This window comes from Carassius gibelio, chromosome A21, assembly GCF_023724105.1.
Source record: "Carassius gibelio isolate Cgi1373 ecotype wild population from Czech Republic chromosome A21, carGib1.2-hapl.c, whole genome shotgun sequence".
Classification (NCBI taxonomy): Eukaryota; Metazoa; Chordata; class Actinopteri; order Cypriniformes; family Cyprinidae; genus Carassius; species Carassius gibelio.
The window spans coordinates 2,930,114-2,943,437 of NC_068391.1; the positions used below are offsets into that span (position 1 = coordinate 2,930,114).

The window sequence follows — 13,324 nt, forward strand, 5'->3', positions numbered from 1 at the left end:
GATTAACACTAAACAGTAGAAAATCAGTTGAGTCTCCCCAGCTGGAAATGTCATTGGCTGTTAAAGTCTTGTGTTTCTTATAATAAATTAACATATCGATAACACTGAACCTTTTATAATGCTCTTAATTACATGTTGATGCATACTGTATGCATTAGTGAGTGTGGTGGTGCTGATGGGGTATGGTCACTTATTCCTTATATGAACTGTTTCAAATGCAAGACATTGATTGCATGAGATTAATTTTGTAAATGGCAGCCTGTGTCCTTTTGTAGTATGCACATATATTTATCATCAAACTGTGATAACTGTGACTAAATTCAGTAAATATATGAATGCCATTAGTTGCCACCCCTCAAAAAATCCTGCCCCCTTCTCGCCACCCCATCAATATTTTTCTAGATCTGCCCCTGGCAACAAGTACTACTATGATGTACACTTTACATAATGTACATCTATATTTTACTATAATAATAACACTCCAAAATCATGAAACAAGTCTGTTTTCAAATGTATACGTTTATTTTCTAAGACAGGCATGTACAGAACATTCATAATGAGAAACGAGCAAAACAATCAGATCATACAGTCAAGTTATAATCATCATTCTCATAATAATACATTCTGATTTTGGTCTGCAACCCTTCCAGAATGAAAGCATCTTAATACAAATGCCCCAGATGGTTATTACCCACAATCCCTCTGCTCTTGCGCTCGGGCAGATGGTTAATTATAAATAACCAAATGAATGGATGAAGAAAAAAAAACTATTCTGAAGGTTTTAACATTATGGGTGATAATTGAGCAGGACTTGAACATTAAATATTTGGAATGTTTACAACGAAATGTTTCATTCAATATGTTCATCTCATGCTTGTTGATTTTTGACGATTAGAGAAGTACTTAGAGGAGTAGTTCATCCAAAAATAAAAATGTTTTTGTCAGCTGTTTGGACTCTCATTCTGACGGCACCCATTCACTGCAGACCATCCACTGGTGAGACAGTGATGCAATGCTACATTTCTCTAAATCTGATGAAGAAACAAACTCATCTTGGACGACCTGAAGGTGAGCACATTATCAGCAAATGTTCATTTTTTTACTGTTCCTTTAATGCAAATCATTCGGAGTGGTTGTGTTATTGAGCAGCTGTTATTTCTGGGTTTTGAGTGAAGGCAAGACATTCAAAGCAGCACAGAAGTTACCCAGACGAGCACTAACTGTTACCAGCAACAACTTGAGTTGTCCAATGAAAGCACAGTCCTTCAGTGAGTGCACAGCATTTACAGCAGTCTTATGAAATACTGCTAATACATGGTAAAAAGGTCATGATAAACTGAAGGGCCTCAAGACACCACTGACACACAGCGACACAGTCTGTTTGTGATTGATTCTGAATATAATGCATTTTGTTTACTTCTTAGGTTATATGATATGTTCGGGTCATACTTCACCCCACAAACAAATGAAGAGAAAGACAAATATTTTAAATGAAGCCTGTTTTAGGTCCAGCACGATATTGTTTTTAGTTTGTATTAAAAAAAATTATTTGTGTTTGTCAAATTGTATTTATTAGGTTTTCCAGTTTTAGTCATTTTTAATTATTTTATCTTTAAGATTTATTCCAATATTTTATTAGTTAATATTTAAATTAGCTTTTATTTTTAAATGTTCCCTTTTCATTCTAATTATATTATTATTATATTATTAGTTGAAGTTTTAATTAATTTGTTGAGTGTTTTTGTCAACATATTAATATATTAATTGTCCTATATAAGCCTGGTTTTCTTTAATTTTGTAAGGAAAAATGACCCGGGCATGTTCTTGTAGTGGATTTTTCAGCGAAGCTCTAGAACCAATTATATGGAGTTCTTGGATGTTCTAGAACTGACTGACATTTAGTCAGATTTCATATGACTTCCTGATAATGGTATAAAGGCATAAATAGCTCTCCATAAAGCAGAACAAAATGTGCAGTTTATCTGAAAATGATGACCATTCACCTGGCCATTAAAAAAAAGGTGTGTTTTTTTAAATAGTTAATTGTAATATTGTCTTTTATAGGGCATTTTAAAACCATATAAACTTGTAAAAATAATTCTTTTTTTCATAGTTCTTATTTACATGATAAAACATACTCTTAATCTTGTAAAGTAGTTCGATTCTGTTTCTAGTAGTTTCACACGAGTAACGCTCAGATGTGTTGACAAGACGTGAAAAACACTGTAAGAGAAAACTTTACGGCATGCTTCAGACGATAAGCGTTCCACCATCTGTTCATTAAACTAAGATTGGCTTGGTCTTGGCCTCAAACATTGTTAAAGACAGCCGCCATGTTGGCTCCGGCTCAGCAGGACAGTTTCTCACCAGGCCGGGTGTCTGTAGCTGATGTTGTACTGCTTGGCCCAGCGTGCAAACACCTGTTTCTCAGTGATGAAGCGGTGGTGTGCTCCACGGCGCCCCCTCTCGTTCTGGAGGTACGTCACACACTCGTCTGGACCTCTGGGCTTGTAATAGTGATAGGGCAACCGTTTGGGCTGAGGACGCTTCCTACAGGAAACACAATTCAGGAAACTACATTTCAGGGATTATATTGATTCAATGATGAAACTTACTGTTGCCCAATCAAAATTAGAGTCAAACTGCACTTTTCCAGGTAATACTATTACATCTTACCCACAATGGTTTGGTGGCACCATCCCATAAACCTTTATGTTGTCACACATCTCAATAGCAATCACCATGGTAAACCAGCCGGTGCTTAACCAGGACTGAGACCTTTTTCTGTGAAACATGAACAAACACTGAAAAATATAGCAACTGTTCAAACAATACAATAAAGGACAAACTCATTTCAACATCAATTTGTATATAGATGTTGAAATAATATTTTTATTAGAATTACAACTATATTATAATATTTTAATAATTTTTATTTTATATTAAATATTGTAATTATTAATTTATTAATATGAATAATTATATTCAATTATATATTTATGTTTACTTTATTTCTTCATATATATATATATATATATATATATATATATATATATATATATATATATATATATATATATATATATATAATTATATTACAATACGAAAAAGAACAAATTAGGGCTGAGTGATGAATCAATATATAATATACATGCAGTATACACTATAAATATATATATATTACATCAAATATTTAAATTTATTTCTTACAGGGTAACATTTATTATTGTTACTACAACAATAATAAACAAACTAAAAATGAAAACAATAAAAATTATAAAGCTGTTTAAAAATAATAGAACTGACAGCAGAAAATTACTAAGACTTAAATTTTTTTTATCTAATTTAAAATATTAACAAAAACCATGATAGTATATCAATGGTACTAAACTAAAACTCTTAGTTAATCTTTTAAATTAATTGTTATTATCCTTTGATCACATTTGAAAAGATCAATTCAACTGTTCAAGTTTTATAAATTAATTTCATTAGACACTATTGTTGATGATAACTTTGAATTATATAAAAAAAATATGGGAAAAAATACATGCAATTTCATGGCACCCTAAATTAAAAGGTAGCTTCCCTGTAAATAAACAAATTACATGTGCATTAATCTTTGAGATCTCACAATGTGGAATGCATCTGAATATTAAACTGAAAACTATGATATTGAATGATACAGAAAAATATTCTACTGATATCTTTGATATATTTCACCTGGCTTTCAACCGTTTTTGCAACATTAAAACAATAAAATAATATAAGTATCTGCTAAATGTGAATGTAAAACATGAAGCAAATGAGAATAAATAAAGATGTTAAAACTAACGTGTTTACCTGTCTCGGCCGGTCTCTTTCTGAAAGAGCGAGTCAAACTTCTGCATTTTGCCAGGTGAGATGAGGAAGAAGGACAGGTTACTGTAGGTCATACTGACTCTCTGGATCAGTCTGTACAGCGTTCCCTTCGCCTCGCGGCCGATCCTTGTCGACGGACCCCAGAATATGATGGCAGGGCTCTCTGAGCGATTCAGGAAGTCTGTGGGTTTGCGAACCACCCGGAACACGCTGGAATGAGCCACGACGCGCACGCTGGTCCGGTTCCCCACGTCTGATTCGTAGCCAGAGGTTGGCGCATCATTCATGCGGATGACACACTCTGTGCGGTCGATCTCGTCTCCGGCGTGAGTCCCCAACATGTGACTGGAGCTGGTCACTAACGCACACTGATGGCAGTGCAGCTTCATGCTCTGAGACAGCAATCCAGCAGCATGCATTTCATTCCTTACAGCAAGTCATACATGTAGTCATATACATTGTGGAAATAAAGCAAAATATACAAAAAAAAATCTAAATGTATTGCTTATATTGATGTAAGAAAAAATATGTAGTTAATTAATTATTTAAATGATTTGTTAAACTTTATATGAGCAATCATTTATTTTTATTAAGAATTCTAGGGATACTGTATTTTTTTTACTATTTTTCAAAATATACAAAAAATTTACAAAACATGTATTGTTAATATAGATTTTAAATATATTTATATATTCAAATAAATAATAATTTATAAAAACTTACATGATCCATCTTTTTATTTTATAAAGAATTCTAATGCATTTTTCCATGCAGCAAATAATATAGATTTCAGAAATATTTGTAAATATATTTTAAAAAATACAAAAAAGTATTATAAATACAGCTATATATATATATAGCTAATATAGATGTTGAAATATATTTATATATTAAAATAATAATAATTTGTACATTTTTTTATTAAAATATTTTATGATAATAGTATTAAAATATTAATTAATTAATACGTCAACTATATTTTTAAGTTTACTTAATTTCTTCACTTTGTTTTTGGACTTTTTAAAAAATATGTTCAAAGTAAATCTATATTATACAACACACACATACAGTACATACATATGCACATATATATGTGTGTGTGTGTGCTTTGAAGGTTTACAAGAAATAATTTTCTTAAATTGTGTATACTGCATATATTTCGGCCAGATTTAGCCCATGAAAAAATTTACATATTTTGCCTTTTTTTATTATTTAGTGGATGGGTTATAAATATTATTTGTAAAAATGTTGGCATCACCTTGTTCCCGTAAACAGGAACGTATCCCTCGTTCCCGGCCCATTTCTTGAGGTTGGTGTGTTTGATGGTGAAGTGAAACTGGTTGACTTCGAAGGTGGTGTAAAGATCAGCCGAGCTGCTGGAGCTGTAGAGGATGAGGAGGGTCATGATGAGGAAGACCGTCCCATAAATCACCATCCGCTGCCCGCGCTGCCAATGCTGAGGAAGCACAGAGGAGCTGAGAGTCAATTCAGAAAATAATTTAATGTTCTCAAAACTCCAAAAATAGCGGCAGTATTTAATATTGATTATTGATTGCTGAGAACCACACACAATTAGCAACATGCCTTTCCATCACTGAATGAACAAACCTCTGAAATACAAACAGTGATTTATCAGTCCATGAAATACTTAATTTTCTCTAAAGATTTATGGCATAATTAATGCATCTCATGTTGATTATAAACAAATGTACATTTTAAGGTAAATGCTAATTTTAATGTATTTTAAAAATGTAAATGGTGAAAAAACAATGCATATAAATACAGTGGAAGATCAATCTATTATACAAGTTTGGAATAAAAAATAATAAAAAAAAAAAAAATATATATATATATATATATTATAGAAATTATAAAATTAATTAATTAATTTATTTTTTAATATTATTATTAATTTAAAATAATTGTTTTCTATTTTAAAATATAATTTATTCCTGTGATTAAGTTTTTTTAAAGAGACTTATTTCAAATGCATTTAAAAGCTAATTAATCCGAACATTTGACCAGTAGTGTACATCATTTAAAAATGATGTATAAAAATTAGTTTGAAAGATATTTATGTTTTTTTTACTTACTTTATCTACACTCCGCAGTCTCATTCTCCTGCTGTCCTTCTGTCAGGTTTCAGTGCTCATGTCTACAGACAGAAAGAGAAAACCACTCACACCTGTAAGACCGAGCCTGTGTGTACATCATATATCAGTTCAATTCAAACTTATATTCCGAAATAAAATGCAAAAATATTGTCAGAACCCATTTGCCATGGTGTGACATTTACACAAGCCATTATTAATAAAATATGAACCACATGCAAATAAAAAAATAGCCGGTTCATTCAAACGGCAGACAATCACACCATAAAATTATTTAATATTCAATCTGACATGGAGACCATCTTTAAAAATTTAAATCATGAATTTAATCAAATGTGTTAAATATATTGAAATCTGTCATAAATCATACCTCCAGTGCCTCTTTAAATAAAAATATACCAGAAATAAACACGTCTGTGTACATAATGACACTATTATTGATTATTATTATTATTGATACAATCACGATGATTCTTACCGAAGCGTCAGGGCTTGATTCTGGAAGTTTCTGAATCTGCGCAGCATTATCACCATCATAAACATCATCATCACCATCATCAAGCCTTCCGTCGGAGGAGCGTGTGCGCAAACTGCGCATGCGCCCAAGCCGCGTTTACACTGATGACGCAAGACAAGCCAGAACTGAATCGACCAATCAGAACACTCCCACACGCGGTGGGCGGTGTTTGGAAGGATCAAGTTGCTACACTGAAGACTGAAGTAACGATGCTGATCACGGGAATACATTATATTTGACTATATATTCAAATAGAAAATAGTTATTTTAAATAGCCAAAAATGTATTTTACAAACCTATACATATATATATATATATATATATATATATATATATATATATATACACACACATACATAACCGTTCAAAAGTTATGGGGGATCAGAACGAGTTTCTTCTGCTCATCAAGGATGCATTTATTTGATTAAAAAAAAAAAAAAAATATATATATATATATATATATATATATATATATATATTGTAATATCATGATGTAAAATAATGGAATTTTAGCATCATTACTCTAATCTTCATCACATGATCCTTTTATTTATTTATTGAGCATTAATTTAAATAGTAATTTTTTACTCTTTCTTTTTTGAAAGCTTGTGATTTATTCAGCAAGGATGTGTTAAATTGATTAGAAGTGAAAGCAAAGATTTATATTTGTTAGAAATTATTTATATATTGAATAAATGCTGTTCTTTAAAAAAAAAAAAAAACTGTTGCCAACATTGATCATTCTAATAACAAATGAGCATATTACAACAATTTCTTGAGGCTCATGTGGCACTTTATACAGGCTGATGGAAATTCAGCTTTGCATCACAGAAATATATATTTTTTTAAAGGATATTAAAATAGAAACCATTATTTTATATTGTAATAATATTATGCAGGATTACTGTTTGCTTTCTGTATATATGCATGAACAAAAAAGGTCTAAATAAATAAGGCAATACAAACCACAGACACATTAAATTACAGTAATGCTTAGTTTATTAACTGGCCATGTAAATTTCAAATACAGAGCAAAAAAGGCCTAAACTTGAGTCACCACAGGTCAAACCATCACCACAGGAATACACAGTAATCTTCACCAAATTATGTGTGTAAGGATCTCTTACATGTGAATCTAAAGTTTAAAAAAAATCAGTCAGTATGTAGTTGAAAATAAGACACAATGTAATGTCAAACAAAATTCACATTAAATTGAATATCATCTAGTGATATTAATTCATAATATGACCTCATTATATATTCATTTTCAAATACAGTTAGTTTCTCTTGGGTTAATATATGAAATAAACACTGCTAAGACAAGCACCAAAAGCCATCTTAAGCCAACAGATACATGCAATATTGAAATATCGAAAATAATAGGGTTTGGTTCCGCAGTAACATTTTGCACCTTGGAATAAATACAAAAATAAACATATATAATCATAAAAGCACAGTACCTTTTCAGTCATTTAAAATTGAAATGAACCCTTTTGGGTTAGATGTCAAATCATTAAAAATAACGCATAAAATAATACAATAAAAAGTGCGGTCAAAGCAAAAGGTCATAAGTAAGCTGAGCTTTCTTGAAACAATGTGGACATCATTTTGTTGACGAGAATGTGAAATGTTTAAAAACATGCTTAAAAAAAATAAAAAATTAGGAAATCACAGTGTTAATAATAAAAACATCAGTGTCAGAAAACATTCCAAATGATGAATAGCTATTTTAGTATTACTTATTAATAATTATAATACTAATGCAAATAAAATATTACCACATCTAACACTGCAAAAAAAAAATGCAGTGATCCCATGTAGTAATATAAGATTACTGCATTGATATCATAGATTATATAAGATCATTGACATACATTATTAGTGATTTTGTATGATTTTTAGGGAGGGATAGAAACTCACTCTACAGTGGTTATCGGTGTGTAGGAAATGCATGGATTCAGATATTTATGTTTGACATAAGAGGTATTGTGTGACGTTAATACAATGTAATGTCATTGAAGCTTTAATTATTTCAGTGGTTGGCCATAGAAAGTGCTAGTAAACCAGAGATCAGACTAACAAACAAACAAACTGACACAATAATGCAGAAGGCTGGTTGTTATGAAGAGAACCCTACACAGAATCATGAACCGTGCTGAATAAACAACGGCAAAGCAGCATGATTCAAACAGCAAACTCAACGATGCTTTTTTGATACAAGCATAAACTGACATTGCGAGGAAAAAGGTTTCCTGAAGCCTGACCTGCTTCAAACCTGGTTGAAACTGTGTTCCTGCGGTGTCCAGGGTGGATAAACGAGCTGCAGCTTCCCCTGAGACGCCCAGCGGCTGTAGATCCGCTTCTCTGTGATGAAGCGATGGCCGCCCCTCTTGGCGTGTTCGTGAGCGTGGTACATGCGGCACTCATCCAGACGCGACGGCTCGTAGTAGTGATACGGCACAAACGAGTGGTTGGCGTTACTGTAATCAAACCAAAACAGAGGTTAGTGAAGAAATGTCATTTTGCAAAAGACAACTGCAAAAATGCATGAACGCTTAAGAGTTTCTGATTTGTCCAGGGTGTTAAATTCATAACAAAACATGCATTTTCTAAATAACTGTGCCTGTTTTTGTACTCAGCTTCTCTTTCTTTCTGTGGGTCAAAGATGCATCAAAATAGATGTACAAGAGTGTTCATAGAAAGCACGTTAAATGTAAGTAAAGAGTCTACTTTAATACGTTTTTGATTTTGGTTGAATATTTATATATTTACAAAATGTATGTAAAGATGTTAAGAACATGCTTATTCTGACGTTTACATATCCAAATATATTAAATAATAGGGGAGCATTTTAAATTTGAATGTGTTTTAAAGGAGTAATAAATTATTTCTGACAAAAGGGCGAAATCTAGGATAGTGGCGAATTTAAAACATTTAGACTAATTATAACTAATTAGTATTCGGAGTGAAAGTAATTAGTTTTTAATGTGTCATAAAGTGATTTTTGAATGACATTTTAGTGGATCTCTTCTGTAAATCAGGGGAAAATGTATCATTTTTATTTTTTGCTCAGAAAAACACATTAATATAGTTATTTAAAAAAATATATATATATTCATTTTAAAGAATGAATCTGTTGATTACATATATATAAAGCTATAAATAAGTGTAAACATAAACAAGGTATGAAAAATCCAACAGTCCATTCATTCTGTAAATTAATTTTTGCACATGTTATAAAGTTTGCGAAAGAGTATACGGTATAAATTATGTAAATTATTTATTAATTATAAACTTAAACATGTATAGATTATCTATAAATATATTCTATATTTTAGTATTTTCTATAAATGTGACAAATTACACATAATTAATAATTATATTAATTTATTTATTATATTAATTTCAAGTAATTGTGAATACACACACACACACACACACACACACACACACACATATATATATATATATATAAACTTACTAAAATTAACATTCACTTTGACATGTGAATCATAAATATACAAATGTATAAAATTATATTATATGTGTGTGATAACACAATAAAAGTAATATCCGCTTCAAAATATGAATCTACTGGTTATATAATATACTGAGATATAAATACAAGTGTAAAATTCTACAGACCTTTAATTCTGTAAACTGTTTTTTGTATAGATGATATGCAATTATATATACATAATGTCAGCTCCGTAATTAACAGCAATGCAAAAATGTTTTTTCTTAACAAATTCACCTAAAACAACTGAACTCACCTGCAGTAAGATCCGTCAATCATTCCATAAACCAGAATACTGTCACACATCTCCAGAGACAGAATCATGGTAAAAAACCCTGTACTGAGAAAGGCCCCCGATTTCATCCTGACAGAGATAAAGCAATCCATTAACTACATTCACAATTTCTGTTCTACATAATAATGATGACAGAAGAGAGGAAGAGTAACCTGTTTTTGCCCGTCTCGTTTTGAAAGATGCGGTCACAGTACTGAACCTTTTCTGTGGTGACGGTGTAGATATTTGTACGTGGATACTTCTTGGCTAGCTTCACTAGTGCATTATAGATTTTCCCTTTTCCGTCCTGCCTCATGTTTTTCTCAGGGCCCCAGATGACGTATGTAGTTCCCGCCTCTGGCCCGAAGAAATATCCCTGCTGCCGAAGCAGGTGTGGGACGCTGGTGTGAGAGACCACACGCAGACTGGTCCTGTTCCCCACATCAGCCTCGAAGCCGACGGTGGGTGCCACGTTCATCCGGATCACACAGTCGTGTCGGTCGATCTCCTGACCCCGTCCACCGCCCAGCATCTGCCCGGAGCTGGACACTACAGCACAGCGGCCACAGCGGAAGTCCAGGAACTGGAAATACATCATAAATACAAAAGCATGTGTGCATCTTAAAGGAATATTTCATCTAAAAATAAGACATTGCTGAAAATATACTCCACCCTCTCCACCTCCAGATTCCAAAAAAGTTGGGACACTGTACAAATTGTGCATAAACAGAATGCAATGATGTGGAAGTATCAAATTTCAATATTGTATTCAGAATACATCAGAGATGACATATCAAGTGTTTAAACTGAAAAAATGTATCATTTTAAGTGAAAAATAAGTTGATTTTAAATTTCATGGCATCAACGCATCACAAAAATGTTGGGACAAGGCCGTGTTTACCACTGTGTGGCATCCTCTCTTCTTTTTATAACAGTCTGCAAACGTTTGGGGACTGAGGAGACGAGTCGCTCAAGTTTAGGAATAGGAATGTTGTCCCATTCTTGTCTAATACAGGCTTCTAGTTGCTCAAGTGTCTTAGGTCTTCTTGATCGCATCTTCCTCTTTATGATGCACCAAATGTTTTCTATGTGTGAAAGATCTGGACTGCAGGCTGACCATTTCAGACCCGGATCCTTCTTCTACACAGCCATGATGTTGTAATTGATGCAGTGTGTGGTCTGGCATTGTCATGATGGAAAATGCAAAGTCTTCCCTGAAAGAGACGACGTCTGGATGGAGCATATGTTGTTCTAGAACTTGGATATACCTTTCAGCATTGATGGTGCATTTCCAGATGTGTAAGCTGCCCATGTCACATGCGTTTTCTGGAAGTGTTCCTAAGCCCATGCTGTGATTTCCATTACAGTATCATTCCTGTATGTGATGCAATGCCTCTTAAGGCCCCGAAGATCAAGGGCATCCAGTATGGTTTACCATCCTTGACCCTTACATACAGAGATTGTTCCAGATTCTCTGAATCTTTGGATGATATTATGCACTGTAGATGATGATAACTTCAAAATCATTGCAATTTTCCTCTGAGAAACTCCTTTCTGATGTTGCTCCACTATTTTTCGCCACAGCATTGGGGGAATTGGTGATCCTCTGCCCATCTTGACTTCTGAGAGACACTGCCACTCTGAGAGGCTCTTTTTATACCCAGTCATGTTGCCAATTGACCTAATAAGTTGCAAATTAATCCTCCAGCTGTTCCTTATATGTACATTTAACTTTCCAGGCCTCTTATTGCTACCTGTCCCAACTTTTTTGGAATGTGTAGCTCTCATGAAATCCAAAATGAGCCAATATTTGGCATGGCAAATTATTCCATTCCTTTTTTAATCACAATTTGTACAGTGTCACAACTTTTTTGGAATCGGGCTTGTAGATGAGTTTGTTTCGTCATCAGATTTGGAGAAATGTAGCAATGAGTCTGCATTTCTCCAAATCTGATGAAGAAACAAACTTATCCTAATCTTGGAGGCTGATTATATTTTCAGCAAATTGAAATAATCATTTTTGGGTGAGTTATTTCTTTCAAACTGAATTGTTCAAAGGGTCAAAGCTGGAATGCAGCTCACATGTGATGCTGAGCGAGTGTTGAACTGAAGCCTCACATAACCACGCAGACCTGTTTTCATGTTAAATCTAGACCTCATCACATGACAGTACCACAGCAGCAGACACACAGAGAAAATGACAAGGCAGATCCAGGGAAACCTCTGAGAAATGAAGGACGGGAGAAAGCCTCATTCAGAGTCAGTATTTTATATATATATAATTGTATTTTATTATTTTTATTTTTTTTACTGTACCAGGGATTTCATGTCCTGTTGAGGCTGAAGCTCCAACCCAGCTGATGAACTGGGAAGCAAATCCTCATTTTCCTGAGAAAATATATTAGAAAATATTATATTGATATAATATTCTTCCAGCAAGCACTCACTGAACACACATATGTGAAAAAAATTATTATATACATAATCAATAATATATATATATATATATATATATATATATATATATATATATATATATATATATATATATATATATAAATGTATTTAAGTATCACTACTGTGGCTTTTGATTACAGTGACAAAGCTGCTGATAATGCTAAACTTTTATCGGAGCGGAACGAAAATAAACACAACACGAAATCAATATACAAGCCATTGCTTAATGATTGTATGTGCCTTAACTGTAATCGGATACTAGTATACGGACATCATCAAAACAACAGATAACAATATAATTAGCTCTTAGATTAGCCTTCTTACATTTTCCCTTGGCACGCTGATATTTACGGTCCGAGAGGAAAACCCTACTGAGACTTTAGTTCCGCCTCTGAGTGTGACGTTGGAGGAATAACAACAACATAGATATATAGATAGATAGATAGATAGATGGATGGGTGGATGGATGGATGGATGGATGGATGGATAGATAGATAGATAGATGGATGGATGGATGAATGATGGATAGATAGATAGTAGATTACTTAAATTGGAGAATAAGAGAATACATTTTGGATTAGGTAGAAAAA

General features: G+C 32.9%; 2 protein-coding genes across 3 annotated transcripts; both read right to left on the reverse strand.

Moving 5' to 3' along the window:
- Positions 1–499: 499 nt before the first annotated feature.
- Positions 500–6,581, reverse strand: LOC127941449 (alpha-N-acetylgalactosaminide alpha-2,6-sialyltransferase 6-like). Its single transcript, XM_052536493.1, has 6 exons — positions 6,448–6,581; positions 5,952–6,013; positions 5,117–5,314; positions 3,841–4,250; positions 2,677–2,784; positions 500–2,550 (listed from the first exon to the last, which is right to left on the reverse strand). The coding sequence occupies exons 2-6, from the start codon at positions 5,973–5,975 to the stop codon at positions 2,364–2,366; spliced, it is 927 nt and encodes a 308-aa protein (XP_052392453.1). The 5' UTR covers positions 5,976–6,013; positions 6,448–6,581; the 3' UTR covers positions 500–2,363.
- Positions 6,582–7,467: 886 nt separating this feature from the next.
- st6galnac4 (ST6 (alpha-N-acetyl-neuraminyl-2,3-beta-galactosyl-1,3)-N-acetylgalactosaminide alpha-2,6-sialyltransferase 4) lies at positions 7,468–13,139 on the reverse strand. 2 transcript variants are annotated; one of them, XM_052536936.1, is made up of 6 exons: positions 13,059–13,139; positions 12,594–12,665; positions 12,360–12,500; positions 10,451–10,860; positions 10,260–10,367; positions 7,468–8,966 (listed from the first exon to the last, which is right to left on the reverse strand). In XM_052536936.1, the coding sequence occupies exons 2-6, from the start codon at positions 12,603–12,605 to the stop codon at positions 8,756–8,758; spliced, it is 882 nt and encodes a 293-aa protein (XP_052392896.1). In that variant the 5' UTR covers positions 12,606–12,665; positions 13,059–13,139; the 3' UTR covers positions 7,468–8,755. The 2 variants fall into 2 exon arrangements, with proteins under 2 accessions (XP_052392896.1, XP_052392897.1); XM_052536937.1 differs by having other exon boundaries at positions 12,981–13,065.
- Between the last annotated feature and the right edge of the window lie 185 nt (positions 13,140–13,324).

Excerpts from the sequence above, each read along its gene's own strand:
- LOC127941449 (XM_052536493.1), bottom strand. The coding sequence starts at position 5,975 with ATGAGACTGCGGAGTGTAGATAAA. Across the intron at positions 5,315-5,951 it reads GACTGCGGAGTGTAGATAAA|CATTGGCAGCGCGGGCAGCG; the intron begins GTAAGTAAAAAA and ends GTGCTTCCTCAG. Across the intron at positions 2,551-2,676 it reads GTGCCACCAAACCATTGTGG|GAAGCGTCCTCAGCCCAAAC; the intron begins GTAAGATGTAAT and ends TGTTTCCTGTAG.
- st6galnac4 (XM_052536936.1), bottom strand. Across the intron at positions 10,368-10,450 it reads AACGAGACGGGCAAAAACAG|GATGAAATCGGGGGCCTTTC; the intron begins GTTACTCTTCCT and ends TATCTCTGTCAG. Across the intron at positions 8,967-10,259 it reads ATTGACGGATCTTACTGCAG|TAACGCCAACCACTCGTTTG; the intron begins GTGAGTTCAGTT and ends GTTTGATTACAG.